The 25,767-nt window shown below is 46.1% G+C and overlaps 1 protein-coding gene across 1 annotated transcript in view; it reads left to right on the forward strand.

The window, feature by feature from the left end:
* Positions 1-9,591: 9,591 nt before the first annotated feature.
* The window catches only part of LOC311236496 (kelch-like protein 10), a gene marked incomplete at both ends in the record, with an annotated part of 33,945 nt that continues 17,769 nt past the window's right edge, over positions 9,592-25,767 (forward strand). Inside the window, 3 exons of the mRNA XM_084324174.1 lie at positions 9,592-9,765; positions 10,162-10,755; positions 12,689-12,826. Coding sequence (XP_084180300.1) covers positions 9,592-9,765; positions 10,162-10,755; positions 12,689-12,826 — 906 coding nt within the window. The remainder of the gene's footprint in view (positions 9,766-10,161; positions 10,756-12,688; positions 12,827-25,767) is intronic.

The following is a 25,767-nucleotide window of genomic DNA, read 5'->3' on the forward strand; positions in this document are numbered from 1 at the left end:
TGTGTGTGTGCTCGCGCGTGTGTGTGTGTGTGTGCTCGCGCGTGTGTGTATGTGTGCGCGTGTGCGTGCGTGTGATTGTGCAAGCGCAGGGGGGGGGGGGGGGGGGGCGCAGGGGGGAGGGTATAGCTTTTTAAGGAACTCTTTTCATTCTTTGAAATCAAGACTTGGCAGACGCAAGCAAAGTTTTTGTCGCCCGCGTTCCAGATTTGTCCCAGAAAAGATGCGGGAAGGGAAAGAAAGAAAAAAAAAACCCAAGCGTAGCAGCACTTCCTCTGCAGCAGGAAGCAGGAAGCGGCTGGGGGAGTGAGATTCGGGAGTCTGGTGCCTTGGAACAATAAAAATCTCACTTGGACGGGAAACGGATCTGCGTCAAAGGGGGGGGGGGGGGGGCCTGACAGATTTCGCTTAAGGGCAGAGGCAGTGACCCTGGATGGGGCACGGGGTACGCCCGCCCGTGCCCAACCTCTCAGAGAACACGACCGACCGCTATATCTCCCTCAGAGTAAAGTTAAGAGTAGACATAGCATCGCCAAGACGCGCGGGTGACTGAATGAAGGTTAACCGCTGAGGTACGTGGTGCGAGATGGAAGCACTCGCGGAGTGAGAGGGGGAGAGGTGTGGGCACTGGAGAGGGCATTTACTGTACCACAGTAAATATTATTGCTGCTCACAAACAAATTGGGCCTACACAGCATTCCCACCGCAATGTTTCACGTTTATTGTTTTGGACACACAATAGCGGACTCACTGTATACATGTGGAGGGTGTTTCACCGCCCGCCTAAGTCTGTGTCAGTGGGTGTGTGTGTGTTCCATGTTGACGGGAGACCTCGGGAACTGCAACCTCTGTATGAAAAGTGCTATACAAATAAAGTTATTATTTTATTATATAGGGAGGTGTAGTGGTTACGTCATTGCTGTTTCCGGCAAAATTGCAACGTATTTTATTTCCCCATTGCCCATTTCTAAATCGTCTCGTTTATTAAAACAAATAAAGCATGGACATTTGCATGGTGTACCTTTCTGTGTGTATTCATCCACAATCTAATAGCTCAACCTGAAAAGATGTCAAAATGTCACTTTAAAGTTTTAACTTAAATGGAAAAGTCACTTTAAAGGAATGAGGAATATACTTTAAGGAAAGAACCGATGTGGTTCTTGTATAGTATAGTTTAGATATAGTAACTATAAGTATAGCATAATGACAGAGTTAAAACTGTACATTGTATAGTAGTGTACATAGGACCCAGTGCCTTCTCAGGAATTTAGCATGTCTATTTTTATCATGCACATCTTATGTCTTCTTATTTTTATATTCTATTATCAGTATTATTGCACAATCGATGCGGGCATGACCACCCACTGTATGCCCTGGTATGTATGTGACAAATAAACCTCTTGAATCTTGATCCAACGCAGACGTATTGAGAGACTGGAGACAAACCCAAGTCGTTCTCACCTCCCGTAAAACACGTCACGCGAGGCAGCCGACACACTTGGAAACACTTGAAGTATGAATGAATGAATGATTTTATTTCGTTTTTTTACAAAGCATAGTAGTAGAACTTCCAAAAAAACGGAAAAAATAAAATAGACAGAAAAGGTGTAGGCTGAAGCCGAGGCTTATAATTGCCTATACCTTTTTACATTACACTATTTTTACACACACAAAAAAAAATACAATAAAGAAACATAATTCAGTATATCATTTAGCAAAGGTTACAAACGTTTCATAGTTGTATGTACAAAACGTATACACATTTGTTTATGTTTATTTTAATTTTAAATACTTTTTCTTTTTTTATATATATATACTTTTTCTTTTTTCTTTTTCCCTTTGTCACTATTTGAACACAGCTATGTTATAGATCAAATATAACTAGGATAATAATGAGGTTTTATATTTATGTATCACCTTATATTTGAGTAATTTCTTAAAAGTATGTAGCGAACTACACATTTTTACTTCTTTGTAAAATTCTATTCCATAATTTTGCCCCTTTAACAGATATACATCGACTTTTTATATTTTCCTTGCCTTTGCGATATTGAATACACAAGGTCCCCTAAGTTTATATCGGCTCTCTCTAGTCTGGAACCAGGAAGTAGCACCAGGAAGTCCATTGGCGGGACACAGTGGTAAATGGTGCATTTATATAACTCTTTTATCCAAAATCGCTTTTAATTTAGTTCCTCACATTCACCCATTCACACACCGACGGCAGAGGCAACCATGCAAGGTGCCAACCTGCTCCTCAGGAGCAATTAGGGGTTAAGTGTCTTGCTCAAGGACACATCGACACGCTGCCCGGGAGGAGCGGGAATCGAACCGGGAACCTTCCGACTAGCAGACAACCGCTCTACCTCCCGAGCCACTGTCGCCCCCAGTGGTTGACACCTCACAGCAAGAATGTCCTTGGGTTCGACTCCCGCTTGGGGACCAGGTTGCCGGGTTCTCCCGGGCCTTTCTGTGTGGAGTTTGCATGTTCTCCCCCCGTGTGCTCGCAAGGGTTTCCCCTCCAGAGAAAGAGACAAACACTGACGCGTCCCTGACGAAAACGGACAGGAGCACTTGGCCCCACGCCACAACCCATATCTGCTCCCGGCTGCCCTTGGGGGGCGAAGGACGAGAGGAAATAAAAAATATTTGATGTGTGTGTGTGTGTGTCCTATATAGGGTGACCAGATGCAAAAAGTCCAAAAGTGGGACAACAGTAAGATTTTGGTGGGACAAAGTGGGACAACAGTACGATTTTGGTGGGACAAAGTGGGACAGATAGATAATGTAATTTTTTTTATTAGAATAACTGCCATGGTCTTCACTGAATAGATTTAAATCAAAGGTTAAAGGTTAAATCAAAATAAATACAAATTAAATACCACCTAACATCTGTTTTAAATATTCAAACGTCATCACTTGACAGTCTGTCTTGTGTTTGATATTCCCTGTTAACACAGAACTAGGGAAAACAGTGTAGTATAATACAAAAATAATAATACAAATAAATTGTGTTTCTATATTAGAATAACTGCCATGGTCTTCACCGAATAGATTTAAATCAAAGGTTAAAGGTTACCACAGTCGGCTGACCTGTATGAATGGGAGTGTTGTACTGTGTGATAGACACTTGTTATCTCAGCTGCAGTGACCTTGTCCGTCTGACTATCATTGTTTGGTTTAAAAAGAAACGTATCCATAGATCTGGATGTTTCTTTTTGGTGAGCCACTTTCAAGTGAGACTCACGTCCACTGTGGTGCTTCAAGTTGTATTCTCCTCCATGCGCAATTGAAAACGAACTATGACACAAAACACAGAAAGCCTGCTGCGGATTGCCTGCCATCTGCCTCACCCAGTCATGTGTCGTTTGCCAGTCTTGGTTGTAACTGCAGGTCCGTTTCTTTTTACTGCTTTCCATCTTGAACTAGTTCGCTTGTAATGTTGTTGTGTTTTTTTTGACCAATCAGATTTGCGATATGAGGTAGCGTCACGACTCAGTCTCAGTCACGTCACAAGCAGGCAAGCAGCACGCTAAAGTACTATAACCAATCAGAGCAATGTGTGTGGACAAGAGGCGGGTTGCTACGTTTACAGTCTGTAGGGAGGGGCTTTTAGACGCATGTTTTTTTTGGCTTCGAAAAGAGGGACATCCTCTCAATATGAGGGACGCGGGACATTTGGTCAAATGGTGGGACAGTACAACCAAAAGGGGGACACCTGGTCACCCTAGTCCTATATGTCGCCCATGTCACATGTGTGTGTTCGCTGCATGACAATGTAGCAATGTGTGCTACAAATAAAGACTTCTTCATGTCCAGTTTCATAACCCCCCCCCCCCCCCCCACCCAGCCGACACAGGCTACATTCACCCTAATGAGACGTACAGTAGAGGTTTTTGGCCCGAATGTGGGTATTTTCTAGGTACATTCTGACGGTGAATTAATGTTTCTCTGACGAAGAGCAGAGATATGAAGGAGATGATCCATGGGAGGACCCTGAACCCCCCGCTGCAAGCTGGCGTCTGGCTGGCGGGTTCCTGAGCCTGAACAGTGTACAGAGAGAGAGAGAGAGAGAGAGAGAGAGAGAGAGAGAGAGAGAGAGAGAGAGAGAGAGGGAGAGAGGAATAAAATAGACACTCTGCATAGACACTCTGCATCTTCTAACTACACACCCTCAAGACCCCTACGCTCTACATCTTCTAACTACACACCCTCAAGACCCCTACGCTCTGCATCTTCTAACTACACACCCTCAAGACCCCTACGCTCTGCATCTTCTAACTACACACCCTCAAGACCTATACGCTCTACATCTTCTAACTACACACCCTCAAGACCCCTACGCTCGGCATCTTCTAACTACACACCCTCAAGACCCCTACGCTCGGCATCTTCTAACTACACACCCTCAAGACCCCTATGCTCTGCATCTTCTAACTACACACCCTCAAGACCCCTACGCTCTGCATCTTCTAACTACACACCCTCAAGACCCCTACGCTCTGCATCTTCTAACTACACACCCTCAAGACCCCTACACTCTGCATCTTCTAACTACACACCGTCAAGACCCCTACACTCTGCCTCTTCTAACTACACACACCCTCAAGACCCCTACGCTCTGCATCTTCTAACTACACACCCTCAAGACCCCTACACTCTGCCTCTTCTAACTACACACACCCTCAAGACCCCTACGCTCTGCATCTTCTAACTACACACCCTCAAGACCCCTACGCTCTGCATCTTCTAACTACACACCCTCAAGACCCCTACGCTCGGCATCTTCTAACTACACACCCTCAAGACCCCTACGCTCTGCATCTTCTAACTACACACCCTCAAGACCCCTACGCTCTGCATCTTCTAACTACATACCTTCAAGACCTATACGCTCTACATCTTCTAACTACACACCCTCAAGACCCCTACGCTCTGCATCTTCTAACTACACACCCTCAAGACCCCTACACTCTGCATCTTCTAACTACACACCCTCAAGACCCCTACACTCTACATCTTCTAACTACACACCCTCAAGACCCCTACGCTCTGCATCTTCTAACTACACACCCTCAAGACCCCTACACTCTGCATCTTCTAACTACACAGCCTCAAGACCCCTAAGCTCTGCATCTTCTAACTACACACCCTCAAGACCCCTACGCTCTGCATCTTCTAACTACACACCCTCAAGACCCCTACGCTCTGCATCTTCTACACACCCTCAAGACCCCTACGCTCTGCATCCCTACTCCCCTTCGGCCTCCTGGGGGGGGGGTCGAACAAACTTCCCACCACAGTCAGGACAGCTGAAACCCGTCCAAATCTCTGCCGTTAACCAAGAACACACTTTTTCAATCAATATCTGAATTACATTTTTTTATTAACCTTCTTACTGTCTTTTACTATTATGTACTATACTACCTACTAGGCTAATATGTCTATACTACTACCTACTATGTTACTATGATTATACTACTACCTACTATGCTAATATGTCTATACTGCTATGCACTCAGAGTGACGCACTCAAGTTTTGCACTGCTAGACGAACAATACCACTTACTCTGCGGACTTGTTACACAATCTGTAAATCGCTTTGGATAAAAGCTAAATGTAGATGTAGAATAATATTGCTGTTCCCGCCAATTCTAGCTGTAATCTCTGTGCCTGTTGATAAAACGGACAAAACCCACAGATTCTGTACAGATTTTCTGAAAGTAAATAGTGTCACGAAACATGATAATCATCTACTGCCTCTCGTGGGGGACTGTCTCGGTCAGGGTGGGGGCTGCCAAATCTGTAAGTACGTTTGACGTTTGAAGGGTTACTGGCAAGTCGATTTCTGCTTTTTCAGTTGCAGATCACTGATGCAAAAATAAATGATTCTCCTAAAGCATGCATTTGATTTTATTTGATTTTAAATCTTTATTTCGAACATGTAAATAAAACAAACACAAATCATTAATCTCTAGCAATGAAAAGAAAAAAAAGAACATAACTCAATATGTTCGAAAAGGAGTAGGAAGAAGTATACACTCATTTAATCCTGCCCCGTTTCCAATACTCAAAATGAATGTAATTCCTTACTGATTTAAATCCTTACAAAACAAATATATATACAAATATATGTAAAACATAAAAAAATATATGTAAAACATATAATATTTTTTTTTATAAAAATGTAAACACCCATGAATGTCAAATCCCTTCCTCACCCCTGTACCCCGTGAAACGTGTTTCTTTATAACTCTGTTTGAATTGTATTATATGTGGACATTGCTTAGGCACAACATTCAGACTGTTCCACAGTTTCACTCCACATATTGAGTGACTTTTCCTGGTAGTACTGTACGTACACTAAGGATTTTGAAGTTGAGTTTCCCCCTCAGATTATAACCCCCCATATGTACGGTGGAACTGAGAATGAGCCCCAGGTGATGCAGGAAACAAACAGCACAGTATCAGAGAGGAAAAGTGAGTAAATAAGTAGTAAGTAGTAAGTAGTAGTAAGTAGTAAGTAAGTTATTCTAAGACTCCCAAGATGTAACACTGAATGGCAAAGGAAGTCCTTCATTCCGACAGCCATCAGACTCTACAACGCATCACTGTGCCTCACTGCATCACTGAGCACAGGGTGACAGTCAGTGTTGGGCAAGTTACTTTTAAAAAGTAACTAGTTACAGTTACTAGTTACTTCTTCCAAATAGTAACTAAATTACTTACTCAGTTACAAATTATAAAAGAAACTAGTTACTTCAGAAAGTAACTATTGCGTTACTTTCAAGTAAATGTTTTACATAAACAACATACACAAATCTAAACTATTTTAATGTTGCTGTGGGACAAAGTGAGACTAGCCTCCAAGCAAATGCCATGTATGTAGATATTATAATTACTATGTTTATATAGTGGATCATACAAATACAAACACAATAGATGTTTTGGAACTTTTGATATGTATTGCCCCTCAACAGGCCACAACAGGGCAACATTAAATACGAGATTACTCGTTACTGAAAAAACTAACAGCGTTAGTAACGCCGTTAATAATAACTGGATGTCACAGTATGATGTAATAATCAAACATTCTAGAACATTTGTGATGTCACAGTATGATGTCATAATCAAACATTCTAGAACATTTGTGATGTCACAGTATGTCATAATAGTACATTCTAGAACATTTGTGATGTCACAGTATGATGTCATAATCAAACATTCTAGAACATTTGTGATGTCACAGTATGATGTCATAATCAAACATTCTAGAACATTTGTGATGTCACAGTATGATGTCATAATCAAACATTCTAGAACATTTGTGATGTCACAGTATGATGTCATAATAGGCCATTCTAGAACATTTGTGACGTCACAGTATGATGTCATAATAGAACATTCTAGAACATTTGTGATGTCACAGTATGATGTCATAATAGCACATTCTAGAACATTTGTGATATCACAGTATTATGTCATAATCAAACATTCTAGAACATTTGTGATGTCACAGTATGATGTCATAACCAAACACTAGAACATTTGTGATGTCACAGTATGCATAATCAAACATTCTGGACATTTGTGATGTCACAGTAAGATGTCATAATCAAACATTCTAGAACATTTGTGATGTCACAGTATGATGTCATAATAGGCCATTCTAGAACATTTGTGATGTCACAGTATGATGTCATAATAGAACATTCTAGAACATTTGTGATGCCACAGTATGATGTCATAATAGCACATTCTAGAACATTTGTGTACAGTATATTCAACAATTCTCTCAGAAGAGCTCAGATCTCAGAAGACAAGTGAAGATATCACTTGTTGTTTCCGGCTACTTGTCTGTAAGCTTGAATATATTCTGTAGATACAATTTAAAATCCCCACATGGAAAAGGAAACAATGTCCTGTACAATCCTTAATGAGCTGCCTCTGGAGGGAAGGTTCTGTGATGTGGTTATTAAAGTCAACAGCACTGAGTTTAACGCCCACAAGGCCCTCCTGTGTGACTGCAGTGACTATTTCAGGTAAGTTTAGCTTGGTTCAGGTTAGCTTGGTTCAGGTTAGCTTGGTTAGTAAACAGATACCATACTGTACTTTTACTGTACACAGATACTGTACTTCTACTGTAAACAGATACTATACTCTGTCTACTGTAAAAATATACTATACTGTACTTCTACTGTAAAAAGATATTATACTGTACTTCTACTGTAAACAGATACTATACTGCACTTCTACTGTAAACAGATACTATACTGTACTTCTACTGTAAACAGATACTGTACTTCTACTGTAAACAGATAGTACACTGTACTTCTACTGTAAACAGATACTATACTGTATGTATACTGTAAAAAGATACTATACTGTACTTCTACTGTACAAATATACTATACTATACTTCTACTGTAAACAGATATTATACTGTACTTCTACTGTAAACAGATACTATACTGTACTTCTACTGTAAACAGATACTATACTGTACTTCGAATGTAAACATATACTATACTGTACTTCTACTGTACACATATACTGTACTTCTACTGTAAACCGAGACTATACTGTACTTATACTGTAAACAGATACTATACTGTACTTATACTGTAAACATATACTATACTGTACTTCTACTGTAAAATATAATATACTGCACTTCTACTGTAAACAGATACTATACTATAAACAGATACTATACTGTACGTCTACTGTAAACAGATACTATACAGTACTTCTACTGTAAAAAGATAAGACCCTATACTTCTACAGTGAAAATATATTACTACTAGGGCTGTCCCCGACTAAAGATTTGGATAGTCGACTATGATTGGCAAAAATTTGCTGTTAGTCGACAAAAAATTAAATAAGTAAAAGTATAATATATATATTTTTTTTATTTTATCATTCCATTTGGGCTGTGGGGGGTGCTTAATGTCTGAAGGAGTCGACTGAAGGCTTGTTGTCCTCTGCAAAAGCATGCAATTGGTCCACTGATGGATACATCTTGATATTTGTCTAGTCTAGTGTGTTCAATAGATGGGTGAAATCCTCTTTCAGTGCCTCTGTGCCTGTTTTCTTAGGCAGTTGGCCTCTGGTATGCGTGCCATTAGCGTTAGCCATGCTTCTAAGAGGTTGGCAGTCGACTACGGCTCCTTTCGACCGATTAGTCGACTATTCGACTAATAGGGGTCAGCCTTAATTACTACACAGGACAGAATGTTGCTTACTGTTTACTCATCAGATATCTCTATACTCACCCACAGAGCCCTCTTCACTCGCTGGAGCGACTCAGAGAAAGCAGTCTACACTATCCCTGGGGTATCCCCAGGTATGATGCAGCTCATCATAGAGTACTCCTACACACGCTTTGTGCTGGTGACAGCAGAGAACGTGAAAGAGCTTCTGGTGGCTGCAGACCAGCTTCGCGTCACTGGCATAGTAGGAGCGTGCTCTGACTTCCTAGAGGGCCAGCTGTCTCTGGAAAACTGTGTCGGCATCTGGAGGTTCACGGACATCTACTGCTGCCCTGACCTGAGGCGCAAGGCCCATCTCTGCATCGTGTGCCACTTTGAGGAGATGTTGCACGTCTCACAGGAGTTTGTGGAGCTGTCCCCACAGCAACTGGTGGACATCATCGAGAGGGATGACCTGAACGTGAAGAGCGAGGAGACAGTGTTCGAGGCCATCCTCCGCTGGATCGACCACTCCCGTGAGGAGCGTAAAACACACATCCCTTTGCTGCTGCCCAAGGTAACTAATTGTATTACGGATACACAAACATGGTTGCTAGTGCCTGAGCCACATTTATTTTTTATTTTATTTTTATTATTTGACTTTTTCTTGTTTGTCTGTCTCTTGTCAAGGTTATTATGATTCATGTTACTGTTATTATTGTTGTCGTCGCTGTTGTCATTGTTAGTATTATTATTATTCTACTGTTATGTTCTGTTTTATGTATGAAAAGAAAAGAAAAACATTTATAAAGAAAAATAATAATAATTGTATTAGTGTGCATTACATTAAAACAACACTAGGTTCCCTAGTACAGTGGTTCTCAAACATTTGGGTCCAAACTGTTCCCTAGCAACAGAAACCATCTACAACCGATGTCTAAGTTGTACCCGCTGTCTGCTTGTCTCTTCCCAGGTTCGCATGGGCTTGATGAGGCCTGACTACTTCAGGAGCAACGTCCAGAACAACCCTGTGGTGAGAGACAGCCACGACTGCAGGGCCCTCATCCTCAGCGTCCTGAACCCCCCTGGCTCCGACAGGCTCCCAAACCCCCTGACCCGCCCACGCCGGCCCCAGGAGGTCCTATTGGTCATCGGAGGCTGGACTTATGACGAAGGCAGCACGACCATGGAGGCTTACGATATCCGAGCCGGTGGATGGATGGACGTGAGCGTTGAGGGGGAGAGTCGCCGGGCCTGCCACGGCACCGCTTATCTCCGCGGTCTGGTCTATTGCGTCGGCGGCCGGCACGGCGTAGAGCGTCTCAGCAGTGTGAGCAGGTTCAACCCTGTCACTCGCAGCTGGCTGCAGGCGGCTCCCATGCACTCACGCCGCTGTGACGTCAGCGTGGTCGCGTTGGACGGCTGTATCTACGCCATGGGAGGGTCTGACGGACACATGTTACTGAACACCGCCGAGTGCTACGAGCCTGAAACCAACCAGTGGACAGGGATCTCACCCATGCGGGAGCGCAGGGGCGCCGCCGGGGCAGCAGCCCTCCAGGGCAAGGTGGGTGGAACTGAGGGACACAGGGTGGTAGATGAACACAAGGAACGTTAGATCCCCCAACACCACACTGCCTCATCTGCTCAAGTTGATTGAGAACTTTGGTGATTTATCGGGATTCAAGATAAATTGGCCGAAGTCGGCTTTCCTTCCACTTAACACCCCTGCAAAAAAAGATATAACCCTCCCAGGAGAGATACCTATGGTAAAACATTTTAGATGCTTGGGAGTGGAAATATTCCCCACCATAAGACAAACGGTGAAGCACAATTACACAAAAATCCAAAACAAAATCAAAGACGACCTTGATAGGTGGGCAAAACTTAAAAACTCAGTACAGGCACGGATATCAATAGTTAAGATGGACGTACTACCTAGAATCAACTTCTTCAGTTCAATGCTACCGTTACCCCCTCCAGAGGGTTACTGGAAAAGATTACACTCCTCCACATACAAATTTATTTGGAATAACAAACCACCACATATAAAAAGATCCACCGCACAGAGAAATAAAGCAGACGGTGGCATGGCATTTCCAGATTTTTTCCACTATTTTAAGGCGTCCACATTAAGACCATTGACAACATGGTTTGATCCCCAAGCATTAGTATCCTGGAGAAAATTAGAAGAAAACATAGTAGCCCCACATAGACTGAAGGACATAGCATACACTAAACTACCAATCAAGCATTGTGAACGGAAATTTGGCCCCATAATTACTCATGCGATCCGGATATGGCGTGAAACACAAAAAAAATATCCTAACTCTTGATTGAAAAACGACCTATAAGATTCCCTATATGGGAAGAGCAAGGCATACACTCATTAGGGGATGTTTTTAACAAACAGGGTTTTTGTAGTTATGGAGAAATATGCAAAAAATTTAATCTCACCAAGTCCACATGGCTTTTTTACATACAGTTCCATTAGACATACCAATTGAACACCACAGATACCACAAATTCTTCTATGAAAGAGAGACATTGAGAGGTTTTGTTTCAGATTTTTATCATCAATTACTAACGTCCTCGTATGAAACCCTCCAACTAGACTCTGTCTGGAGGAGGGATATACCAGACCTGGAAAATGACTTTGATTGGCAAGAAGCCTGGGCAAATGTCCGACTTACATCAAGGAACCCGGACCATCAACAAATCAATCTTAACTATATTCACAGGACATACTTGACTCCTATAAGACTGAACAGAATGGGTCTTAAACAAGACTCCAAATGCTCCCAATGTACAAATGGGGATGAAGGGACATTTATGCACATGTACTGGGACTGCCCACCAGTTAAGATATTCTGGAAAGATGTGACCCAACAATTATCAAAACTCTTATCTTGGAATATACCTGTACACCCCTCTGTATTACTATTGAATGATGTTTTTGAGTTTGCAGTACATCCACAGCTAAAGAGATTGGTTTTATGAATCCAAAATGACAATGTGGTTAGAAGTGGTGGAGAGAATAAAAGCTAGCTTATAATGGTAGTGTCTGGTTAGGAGCGAGGGATAATGGAGGTACTATCCAAAGAGGGGTCCGGGAGGGGGGGGGTTCGAGCTGGAGCATATGTGTGTAGGTTTTTAGATAACAGGCATTAGGGGTATATCCTGTATAAGACATTGGTATAAATGGTAATTTCGTTGGATATACACTGTGTATTAATGCTTGTGTATCTTATCGTGTGTTGTCATGTTTGTTTATATGTGTGTTAAAAAAAAAAAAAAAAAAAAATACAAAAAAAAAAAAAAAAAAAAAAAAAAAAAGGAACGTTAGATCAGAAATCATGAATGTCTTTATTGCCAAGTAAGCTTGCACATACAAAAGATGTGTCTGGGTCCTTTGGTGCATCAACATTAACAGATAATTAAAGTAGAATGAAATCAAATGGAATATATAAACTAAATTAGAATATTCTTTCTTATTACAGGTTTACATCTGTGGTGGAGTGTGTCAGCTCACAGCTGAGTGCTACAGCCCAGACACCGACCAGTGGACTCTGATCGCCCCCATGAGCAGCAGGCGTAGCGTAGTGGGAGTCGCTGCGTACGGAGGACATGTCTATGCGGTAGGTGCACACGGAGACAAATGCTTCATACTAGATATTTTATAGATATGTATCATTTGACTTGCAATGCTGCTGTGATGCCCTCATTTCCCTAAATGGATTAATACAGTGTCTGCCTGCCTGAGCCACACACTAAAACATTCCTCTCATGTGTCCTGTCCTCAGGTGGGAGGGTGGGACGATGGACACGCCCTGCATAGTGCAGAGGCCTATAGCCCCTTGACTGACTCCTGGAGCGCCCTGCCCAACATGCTCACCCCCCGCAACCACTTTGGCATCGCGGTGCTGGACGACCTGCTCTTCGTGGTCGGAGGCTACAAAGGCTCCAACCCCATCTCCAACGTGGAGTGCTACGACCAGAGCAGCGACAGGTGGACTGTAGCCGAGGCCATGGAGACGGTGCACGGTGCCCTAAGCTGCTGCATAATGCATGGCCTGCCATTTTACATGAGCCAGTACGCTGCTCCCCGTGGAAGAGGAGGAGGAGGAGGAGGAAGAGGAGGAGGAGGAGGAAGAGGAGGAAGAGAAGCAGGAAGAGGAAGAGGAGGAGGAGGAAGAGGAGGAAGAGAAGCAGGAGGAGGAAGAGGAGGAGGAGGAAGAGGAGGAAGAGAAGCAGGAAGAGGAAGAGGAGGAGGAGGAGGATGAGGGTGAATAGGAAGAGGAGGAGGAGGAGGAGGAGGAGGAGTAGAGGAGGAAGAGGAGGAAGAGGAGCAGGAGGAGGAAGAGGAGGAAGAGAAGGAAGAGGAGCAGGAGGAGGAGGAGGAGCAGGAGGAGGAGGATGAGCAGGAGGAGGAGGAGGAGGAAGAGGAGGAGGAGGAAGAGGAGGAGGAGGAGGAGCAGGAGGAGGAGGAAGATTAGGAAGAGTAGGAGCAGGAGCAGGAGGAGCAGGATGAGGAGGAGGAGGAAGATGAGGAAGAGTAGGAACAGGAGCAGGAGGAGGAAGAGGAGGAGGAGGAGGAGGATTAGGAGGAGGAGGATTAGGAGGAGGAGGAGGATGAGGAGGAGGATGAGGAGGAGGATGAGGAGGAGGAGGAAGAGGAGGAGGAGGCGGATGAGGAAGAGGAGGAAGATGAGGAGGAGGAAGAGGAGGAGGAAGAGGAGGAAGAGGAGGAGGAGGAGGAAGAGGAGGAGGAGGAGGAAGAGGAGGAGGCAGCAGGGGATCCATCTAAGAACCTTAAAGGGGAACTATCTTATAAATGGCCTTTTTCAGTGTTTAGCATTGTTTCCTAACTATGTGGACTTATATTAATATGATCTATGTCTCTAATTCTCATATTGGCGCATTCTTCCAATTCTCCTCTCACAATATTCACCCTAACTGAACTGAGTCATCTGAAAATGTGCTGATTTGTGATGTCAGAAAGACTCTGCTGCATAATAATGTGGCTGTGTGGCCCCTTGGAGCACCACAACCTGCAGCCCAGGCTCAAAACGGCTTAAGATCTTGAGGTAGAAAAATGCTGTTTTTGAGGACTTGATTAGAAATACAAAACAATGAATTAAAAAAAATAAAGAATTACAGAGGTGTTCCATAAACTCACAGGAATTGTGTAAAAGTGCCCAAATAGTGAAAGAAATAGTAAAATAGTTCCCCTTTAAACATTTATTAGACCAAAAGAAATCCTACGAAATTAATAAATTACTATCAGCCAAAGGTGGTGCATTTCTTTCTTCTAGTAATTCAGACAATATCGGTTTTTAGTTTGTGTAATGTAATGTAATATCTGTTTTTAGTTTGTGTAATGTAATGTAATATTTGTTTTTAGTTTGTGTAATGTAATGTAATATCTGTTTTTAGTTTGTGTAAATCACATAATATGGGAACTTTTATCCATATGGTTGAGCCTGTTAGGAATTGCACCCCCAACCCAAGCAGATTGCAGATCACTCTCTCTATATGGAGGTAAAAAAGAAAATATGGTAAAAATAATTGGCATAAAAAGGACACTTTTTTATGAGGCACAAAAGGGCAGGTGCTTGTGCACCCGTTGGGCTCTATGTGTGCACGTGCCTGCTTGCTGTGCCCTTGAGCAAGGCACCTCAGCTTTAACCGCTCCAGTGTTAGCTGCTCAGGGGCCAGTAGTAGAGTGCCTGACCATAGTGTCTTTATACCTGTATCACTGGACATATAAATGTTTATTAAATCAAATCAAATTGATTTGTAAAGCCCGAAATCACAAGTTAATGTCCCCATGGGCCGGACAAGTCTTCTTTAAACTATTCAAGAAGAAACATCCCAATAAATCAAGAACAAAAAACCCACCATGAAATCCAAAATAAATGTAAAATAAATAAATGCAACACTCCCAGACATACCCCAGCGAAGGTAAGGAAAAACCTATAGCAATAGGAAAAAAGCACCACAGGCGATGTGGAGGAGAGAAACCTTAGAAGGGCCGTTCAAGGGGGGATCCCCCTTCTTGGATGTCGGTGATAATAGTGTTGCTATGGATGGGTGGAGAATAAAACAGGCGAATAGTTTGTATGTATGTACATATACGTGTAATAAAACAAAAAAATATGTGCATGCAATAGCAACTGGGGTACATAAGAACATTTTTGAAACATTTAAATATATTACAACTCTGTACATACATGTGATTTGTCACGATGGGGTTAGGTAGAATGCAATAATACAGAAAGGGAAGGAATGGAGGAGGCAGAGGCGAGGAGTGAAGCTTGGAGAAGGGAGTTTACTGTAGAATCCAGTGCAATACAGGGAAAAATACAGAAACTAAATAACAAACTTCACAATACAAAACAACAAACACTAAGACTTACTAGAGGGAGAACGGTGCGACACGACGTGGAGGAACAGGGGGTAACTGGAGGAATGTCGCCACACAGAAGGGAGGACAGACAGAACCCTATATACCCCAACTAATTAACAATTAAGAACACCTGGCCAACACAGAATCACAAACAACACCTAGACAATAAGCAAAGCACAACTAAACACAACTAAACACAAAAGCAACTCCTAACAACCCAAAACAGTGTATGACATCACACCAGGGAAGGGAAAGACAATGACAGTACACACCATGACACCACATTAATCAAACTATTAATTATAGTTAACACAGTAGTCAGGATGTCCAGTGTACTGGAGCGCACCGATTGTTTGTCACCACTAGAGGGTGGTAGGGCGCCAATGTCAGGCCGAGGGCCAATGTCAGATAGAGGGCATTGCCCAAAGTTAGGTGGAGGGTACTGCCCAGTGTTACCATCCTGCCCAGTCCAGCCAGGACCGGGCCTAGGATCCTGACAGTACCCCCCCCTCAACGGGTGGCTTCCAGACACCCGAAAACAACGTCCATAAGCAGGTGAGGGAGGAAGCCGGAACCCCGGAGAGGACCCAGGGAGAGGACCCGAAGACGAGGGACCAGGAGGCTGAACGAAAAACCCAGGAGGGGCATAGCAGCCAGGGGGGTAGAAAACGGGCGCAGCTGCCCGGAGAGGGGGGGTGGGGACGGGAACAGAGGCCCGGGGAGGAGGACTGGACCTGGGAACAGAGGTCCGACGAGGGGGGGTGGGGATGGGCACCGAGACCCGGGGAGGGGGGCAGAACCTGAGAACCGAGGCCCGACGAGGAGGGCTGGACCTGGGAAGCGAGGCCCGACGAGGGGGGGTGGGTACAGGTGTAGAAGCCCGGGAAGGGGAGCTGGACCCTGGAGCCGGATCCCGGACGAGAGGCCCTCCAGCCGCCGGACTAGGGACCGGTTCAGGAGAGCCGGAATGGAGGTGCGGCGGCGACGACCCCCGGAGCAGGATCCCACGCAGGCCCCGGCGAAGACCACGGCGAAGACCCCGGCGGAGACCACGGCGAGGACCAGGACGCCGATCACGGCGCAGAGCTGGACCAGACGGGGAGCCAGGATCCGTCGAAGAGCCGGGAGCCGGCACGGCAGCCGGACCAGGTGGAGAGGCCGGGCAGGGCGTGGAGACCGGATCGGTCTCGGCGGCGAGGCGTGGTGTAGGATCCGGGGATGAGGAGCCAGGACCCAGAGCAGAGGCTGGACTGGGCGTGGAAGCTGGACCAGCTGTGGAGGCCTTACTAGCCATACTAGCCTCGGGGGCTAGGCTAACTGTGGGCCCTGGACTCACTGTGGGAACTGTGCTAGCTGAAAATGCCTGGCTAGCTTGGGACATCTGGTCCGTCTCAGGTACTAGGCTCACCCTGAACCTGGAGCCTAGTCTGGCAGTGGAGACTGTGCTAGCTGGAGACATCTGGTCTGTCTCCGCTACCAGGCTCACCCTGAACCTGGAGCCTAGGTTGGCAGTGGGCGTCTGGTTAGCTACTGTAGCGGGGCTAACAGGCGGGGCTGTGCTAACTGGGGACGGCCGGTTAGCTATTGGGACGGGGCTAACGGGCGGAGCTATGTTAGCTGGGGATGCCTGGCTAGCTTGGGACATCTGGTCCGTCTCCGGTACTAGGCTCACCCTGAACCTGGAGCCTAGTCTGGCAGTGGAGACTGTGCTAGCTGGAGACATCTGGTCTGTCTCAGATACTAGGCTCACCCTGAACCTGGAACCTAGTCTGGCAGTGGAGACTGTGCTAGCTTGAAACGGCCGGTTAGCTATTGAAACGGAGCTAACGGGCGGAGCTAGGTTAGCTGGGAGTGGCTGGTTAGCTCTTGACACTAAGCTAACCGGCGGAGCTATGTTAGCTGTGGACGTCTGGTTAGCTGTATGAGCGGAGCTAACGGGTAGAGCTGTACCAACTGGGGACGTCTGGCCATCTATAGTGGCGGAGCTAACAGGAGGAGCTGTGCTAACGGGGAACAGCCGGTCAGCAATTGGCACGAAGCTAACGGGCGGAGCTAGGTTAGCTGGGAGTGGCTGGTTAGCTATTGGCATGAAGCTAACGGGCGGAGCTAGGTTAGCTGGGAGTGGCTGGTTAGCTCTTGACACTAAGCTAACCGGCGGAGCTAGGTTAGCTGGGAGTGGCTGGTTAGCTCTTGACACTAAGCTAACCGGCGGAGCTAGGTTAGCTGGGAGTGGCTGGTTAGCTCTTGACACTAAGCTAACCGGCGGAGCTAGGTTAGCTGGGAGTGGTTGGTTAGCTCTTGACACTAAGCTAACCGGCGGAGCTAGGTTAGCTGTGGACGTCCGACCGGCGATGGACATCCGAGCAACCTCAGCGGCTGTGGGAGGCTCTAGGCTGACCGTAAGCCTGAGAACAGTCGGCAGGCTAGCTACACTAGCCTTCGGCTTATGCTTCTCTATGAGGACAGCAACATGTTCAGCCATCTCCCACATCGCCGTCTGCAGTGTCGGGTTCTCAGTGGCGACCTGGTCGATCTTCCGGAGTAGGAACCCCCATTTGGCCAGTGAGTAACTCTTCATGTCACCGGCCATCAGGGCCAGGACAACGGTGATGGTATCGCTTGCCTTTCCTGCTGCATTCGTTAATGTTGGTGGCGACATTCTGTCACGATGGGGTTAGGTAGAATGCAATAATACAGAAAGGGAAGGAATGGAGGAGGCAGAGGCGAGGAGTGAAGCTTGGAGAAGGGAGTTTACTGTAGAATCCAGTGCAATACAGGGAAAAATACAGAAACTAAATAACAAACTTCACAATACAAAACAACAAACACTAAGACTTACTAGAGGGAGAACGGTGCGACACGACGTGGAGGAACAGGGGGTAACTGGAGGAATGTCGCCACACAGAAGGGAGGACAGACAGAACCCTATATACCCCAACTAATTAACAATTAAGAACACCTGGCCAACACAGAATCACAAACAACACCTAGACAATAAGCAAAGCACAACTAAACACAACTAAACACAAAAGCAACTCCTAACAACCCAAAACAGTGTATGACATCACACCAGGGAAGGGAAAGACAATGACAGTACACACCATGACACCACATTAATCAAACTATTAATTATAGTTAACACAGTAGTCAGGATGTCCAGTGTACTGGAGCGCACCGATTGTTTGTCACCACTAGAGGGTGGTAGGGCGCCAATGTCAGGCCGAGGGCCAATGTCAGATAGAGGGCATTGCCCAAAGTTAGGTGGAGGGTACTGCCCAGTGTTACCATCCTGCCCAGTCCAGCCAGGACCGGGCCTAGGATCCTGACAGTACCCCCCCCTCAACGGGTGGCTTCCAGACACCCGAAAACAACGTCCATAAGCAGGTGAGGGAGGAAGCCGGAACCCCGGAGAGGACCCAGGGAGAGGACCCGAAGACGAGGGACCAGGAGGCTGAACGAAAAACCCAGGAGGGGCATAGCAGCCAGGGGGGTAGAAAACGGGCGCAGCTGCCCGGAGAGGGGGGGTGGGGACGGGAACAGAGGCCCGGGGAGGAGGACTGGACCTGGGAACAGAGGTCCGACGAGGGGGGGTGGGGATGGGCACCGAGACCCGGGGAGGGGGGCAGAACCTGAGAACCGAGGCCCGACGAGGAGGGCTGGACCTGGGAAGCGAGGCCCGACGAGGGGGGGTGGGTACAGGTGTAGAAGCCCGGGAAGGGGAGCTGGACCCTGGAGCCGGATCCCGGACGAGAGGCCCTCCAGCCGCCGGACTAGGGACCGGTTCAGGAGAGCCGGAATGGAGGTGCGGCGGCGACGACCCCCGGAGCAGGATCCCACGCAGGCCCCGGCGAAGACCACGGCGAAGACCCCGGCGGAGACCACGGCGAGGACCAGGACGCCGATCACGGCGCAGAGCTGGACCAGACGGGGAGCCAGGATCCGTCGAAGAGCCGGGAGCCGGCACGGCAGCCGGACCAGGTGGAGAGGCCGGGCAGGGCGTGGAGACCGGATCGGTCTCGGCGGCGAGGCGTGGTGTAGGATCCGGGGATGAGGAGCCAGGACCCAGAGCAGAGGCTGGACTGGGCGTGGAAGCTGGACCAGCTGTGGAGGCCTTACTAGCCATACTAGCCTCGGGGGCTAGGCTAACTGTGGGCCCTGGACTCACTGTGGGAACTGTGCTAGCTGAAAATGCCTGGCTAGCTTGGGACATCTGGTCCGTCTCAGGTACTAGGCTCACCCTGAACCTGGAGCCTAGTCTGGCAGTGGAGACTGTGCTAGCTGGAGACATCTGGTCTGTCTCCGCTACCAGGCTCACCCTGAACCTGGAGCCTAGGTTGGCAGTGGGCGTCTGGTTAGCTACTGTAGCGGGGCTAACAGGCGGGGCTGTGCTAACTGGGGACGGCCGGTTAGCTATTGGGACGGGGCTAACGGGCGGAGCTATGTTAGCTGGGGATGCCTGGCTAGCTTGGGACATCTGGTCCGTCTCCGGTACTAGGCTCACCCTGAACCTGGAGCCTAGTCTGGCAGTGGAGACTGTGCTAGCTGGAGACATCTGGTCTGTCTCAGATACTAGGCTCACCCTGAACCTGGAACCTAGTCTGGCAGTGGAGACTGTGCTAGCTTGAAACGGCCGGTTAGCTATTGAAACGGAGCTAACGGGCGGAGCTAGGTTAGCTGGGAGTGGCTGGTTAGCTCTTGACACTAAGCTAACCGGCGGAGCTATGTTAGCTGTGGACGTCTGGTTAGCTGTATGAGCGGAGCTAACGGGTAGAGCTGTACCAACTGGGGACGTCTGGCCATCTATAGTGGCGGAGCTAACAGGAGGAGCTGTGCTAACGGGGAACAGCCGGTCAGCAATTGGCACGAAGCTAACGGGCGGAGCTAGGTTAGCTGGGAGTGGCTGGTTAGCTATTGGCATGAAGCTAACGGGCGGAGCTAGGTTAGCTGGGAGTGGCTGGTTAGCTCTTGACACTAAGCTAACCGGCGGAGCTAGGTTAGCTGGGAGTGGCTGGTTAGCTCTTGACACTAAGCTAACCGGCGGAGCTAGGTTAGCTGGGAGTGGCTGGTTAGCTCTTGACACTAAGCTAACCGGCGGAGCTAGGTTAGCTGGGAGTGGTTGGTTAGCTCTTGACACTAAGCTAACCGGCGGAGCTAGGTTAGCTGTGGACGTCCGACCGGCGATGGACATCCGAGCAACCTCAGCGGCTGTGGGAGGCTCTAGGCTGACCGTAAGCCTGAGAACAGTCGGCAGGCTAGCTACACTAGCCTTCGGCTTATGCTTCTCTATGAGGACAGCAACATGTTCAGCCATCTCCCACATCGCCGTCTGCAGTGTCGGGTTCTCAGTGGCGACCTGGTCGATCTTCCGGAGTAGGAACCCCCATTTGGCCAGTGAGTAACTCTTCATGTCACCGGCCATCAGGGCCAGGACAACGGTGATGGTATCGCTTGCCTTTCCTGCTGCATTCGTTAATGTTGGTGGCGACATTCTGTCACGATGGGGTTAGGTAGAATGCAATAATACAGAAAGGGAAGGAATGGAGGAGGCAGAGGCGAGGAGTGAAGCTTGGAGAAGGGAGTTTACTGTAGAATCCAGTGCAATACAGGGAAAAATACAGAAACTAAATAACAAACTTCACAATACAAAACAACAAACACTAAGACTTACTAGAGGGAGAACGGTGCGACACGACATGGAGGAACAGGGGGTAACTGGAGGAATGTCGCCACACAGAAGGGAGGACAGACAGAACCCTATATACCCCAACTAATTAACAATTAAGAACACCTGGCCAACACAGAATCACAAACAACACCTAGACAATAAGCAAAGCACAACTAAACACAACTAAACACAAAAGCAACTCCTAACAACCCAAAACAGTGTATGACATCACACCAGGGAAGGGAAAGACAATGACAGTACACACCATGACACCACATTAATCAAACTATTAATTATAGTTAACACAGTAGTCAGGATGTCCAGTGTACTGGAGCGCACCGATTGTTTGTCACCACTAGAGGGTGGTAGGGCGCCAATGTCAGGCCGAGGGCCAATGTCAGATAGAGGGCATTGCCCAAAGTTAGGTGGAGGGTACTGCCCAGTGTTACCATCCTGCCCAGTCCAGCCAGGACCGGGCCTAGGATCCTGACAGTGATTAGCATTATACTCAGTATAACATATATATATAACATGTATATATCTTATACCCAGCTTAATCACTATATTAATTTTACTATTGCACTTTACTGTTACATTTGCACTCGGGTTGGATGCCCCACTTATTTTCATTGTAATGTACTTATGCTGTACGATGACAATACATTTCAATGTAATCTAATCTAACTGGTACTATGACCTGAATGATGGTCCTAGAGGTCAGTGAGTTGATGCTCTTTTGGTGTTTTGGCGATGGTGGCGTAAGAGAGTGCTGTCTTAACGTAAGAGAGTGCCGTCTTAACAGGTCGTGGGAAATCTTGTGTTAGTGAAAGGGTTAACCTTCTGTAGTGTGGTAGTGAAAGGGTCAACCCTTTGGTAGTGTGGTAGTGAAAGGGTTAACCTTCTGTAGTGTGGTTCGATTGATTGATTGATTGATTGCAAACTTTATTAACAGATTGCAGAAAGGGTACAATACAGTACAGCTCAATACACACAATTGTTAAGGGGATGCAGACCAGAGAAAGACTTTCGTCTTGTTTACATCAGGGTCCCCCATTTTCAATTCATCAGGACATATATGACATACATGACATACAGATAGACAGTACTGCTATCTATACATTTATGACATACCAGATTTGCAAATACAGTACTATTTGTGATACAAAAAGAGTCAAGAAAAGGGAGTATATACATTTGACGTAGAAACTGTACATTGGAGGAGGTTGGGTGGGGTTGTGTGGGGGGGGGGTTGGGTACATTGGGATATTGACAACCATACTGGGTAATTTACATTGGAGGTGGTTGGGGGGGGGGGAGAAACACTGTATAAACAAGCAAAACTGTACATTGGGGGGGGGGGGGGGGAGACACTGTACAAACAAGCAAAATTGTACATTGGAATATTGACAAAACCATACTAGGTAAATTACTGTACATTGGAGGGGGTTGGGTTAGGACAGTGCTTTTCAAACTTTTTCTGTCAGGCCCCCCTTTGGCGGACCAAAATATCTTGCCCCCCCCCCCCCTCGCCCCAACAAAATAGTCATGAAATGGGCCATGTTTAAATTTATTGAAATAACACCAATATCGTGACCTTTCAAATTGACAACACCTTCCCTCGTGAGAGCCACCTTGCCTCGCTGTGAAACAGCACTGCAGAATGGTCAGCTCCCATCTCCTCACACAGCGCAGAGAACAGGCGCGCTTTCAGGGCTCGGGTTTTGATGAAATTTACCACGTTTATAACTTCTGTCAAAACCTCATTCAGCTCAGGGCTAAGCTGTCTTGACGCTGGCGCCTCTCTGTGAATTTACAGTGCGTCCATTGCGCGTTTGGCGAGACCCCCTTGATGAGCGCCTGTAGCCCCCTCCTTTTCCCTGCCATGGCCTGCGCACCGTCAGAGCAAAAGCCCACACAGTTCTCCCATTTCAGTCCATGTTCTGTCAGGTAATTGTCAATAATTTTGAAGAGCTCATCAGCTGTCGCTCTGTTTTTGACATATTTGCAAAACAGCAGATCTTCACTCAGTGACTGGGAATTTACAAAGTGAACATAGGAAATAAGCAAACAGTCTTTATTGCTGTCAGTCTTTGACAAGGCAACACGCATGTCATCCTCAAGGCTCAACTTGGCCCTATATTTTGTTTTCAGAGCTGTCATGGATGAAAAGCCAGCTTCACACAGATATGTGGTGCTGAATGGTATCAACACCTTAACTGCTGCATCATGAGATACTTGGTACTCAGCACCACACTCTGAAACTAGCTCTCCAGGTGGTATCAGGTGAGATTTCAATGAGTTCTTTCAAGAGTTTGGATGGAGATGTGTCAGGAAGCTTTGTCTCAATGTTGTCTGTAAAGTTTTTTTTTATCGAGAGTAACTTGGTGATCCTTTTCTGTGTTTTATTAAATAATGATTTTCAGATTTTGAGAAATGGTCAAACTTATCCAAATATGGTATTTTCATGGAGAACAGTGCAGCTGCAACAGATAGCACTTTAGTGAGGGGCCAGTTTCGAATAGCAGTCTCCCGTAGGTGTCCCTTGAGAGTGGTTTTGAAAGTGGGTAGTAATTCACATTCCTTTACAGCTGTGGGTAGGGCGTTCCACATTGATGTGGCATAATTGCGAAACGTGTTTAGTCCCTTGTTTGAGCCGAATCTGGGTTTAACATGATTTGTGGAGCTCCCTCTGGTGTTGTGATCGTGGTATTCACTGACCTTTGGGAAGTATTTTGACATGTACATGGGTACCTTGGTCGTGTAGTGTATCTTGTAGACCAGGCCCATTGCAAGTCGCTGTACTCTGTCGTCTACTCTAAGCCATCCTAGGTTGTCAAAGTGGGCAGGGGTGAGGTGGGAAAGGGTTAACCTTCTGTACCGTGGTAGTGAAAGGGTTACAGATGGGTGTGCCGTCTCCCGAGTCATAAGTCACTGTGGCTGGAGGTAGAACAATGCAGAGTTAATTGTAGTACAATGAGGACCATAACTTACCGCACTGCCCTCCTCTTCAAAGCACTCCAGTCGGTGGTAAACAATCTTAGACGGTCCAGTTGGTTCAAGAGTTACAATGAGTTATTATTATTATTATTATATATATTATACAGCTACAGTGTTGAGTGCATAGTAATATAGACATATTAGCATGGTAGGTAGTACTATAGACATATTAGCATAGTAGGTAGTAGTATAGACATATTAGCATAGTAGTTAGTACTATAGACATATTAGCGTAGTAGTTAGTACTATAGACATATTAGCATGGTAGGTAGTAGTATAGACATATTAGCATAGTAGTTAGTACTATAGACATATTAGCGTAGTAGTTAGTACTATAGACATATTAGCATAGTAGGTAGTAGTATAGACATATTAGCATAGTAGTTAGTACTATAGACATATTAGCGTAGTAGTTAGTACTATAGACATATTAGCATAGTAGGTGGTAGTATAGACATATTAGCATAGTAGGTAGTAGTATAGATATATTAGCATAGTAGGTAGTAGTATAGACATATTAGCATAGTAGGTAGTAGTATAGACATATTAGCATAGTAGGTAGTAGTATAGACATATTAGCATAGTAGGTAGTAGTATAGACATATTAGCATAGTAGGTAGTAGTATAGACATATTAGCATAGTAGGTAGTAGTATAGATACAGAGCGTAGGGGTCTTGAGGGTCTGTAGTTAGAAGATGCAGAGCAGAGGGGTCTTGAGGGTCTGTAGTTAGAAGATGCAGAGCGGAGGGGTCTTGAGGGTGTGTAGTTAGAAGATGCAGAGCGGAGGTGTCATGAGGGTGTGTAGTTAGAAGATACAGAGCGGAGGTGTCATGAGGGTGTGTAGTTAGAAGATGCAGAGCGGAGGGGTCTTGAGGCTGTGTAGTTAGAAGATGCAGAGCGGAGGGGTCTTGAGGGTGTGTAGTTAGAAGATGCAGAGTGTAGGGGTCTAGAGGCTGTGTTAGAGGATGCAGAGCAGAGGTGTCTTGAGAGTGTGTAGTTAGAGACCATTGGCTGGAGGTAGGAGGGAGCCGTTCCCTTTGCCGCGCGATATGCCAGGTCGAGGACCTTGAAGCGGATTCGTGCGGCGATGGGGAGCCAGTGTGACGGAGGAGGCAACCATGCAAGGTGCCGACCTGCTCATCAGGAGCATTTCTTTTTCAAGGACATTTCTACACACTGCCGGGAGCAGCTAGAATCGAACCGGGGACCTTCTGATTACTAGACGACCGCTCTACCTCCTGAGCCACTGTCGCCCCATAAATAATAATACAAAAATTCTAAATACATCAAGTCTAAACTTGCACAAGGGTGACTAAAACTGCATAGCGTTACAAGTTGAACATGTTTGGGTCATTCTGTTCTGTGAATCAAAGACCATTGTGTGCAGTATAGAAAATTATGGTTGGTCCGATCGCCAATGGCAACCACTGAGCCCAACATCGTGATTTTTTATTAGATTTTTTACGTGATTTCTTACGAGATTTATTTTAATTCGCTGGTATATTCT

Source organism: Notolepis coatsorum (genome assembly GCF_963971535.1).
Source record: "Notolepis coatsorum genome assembly, chromosome: 11".
NCBI classification, from domain to species: Eukaryota; Metazoa; Chordata; class Actinopteri; order Aulopiformes; family Paralepididae; genus Notolepis; species Notolepis coatsorum.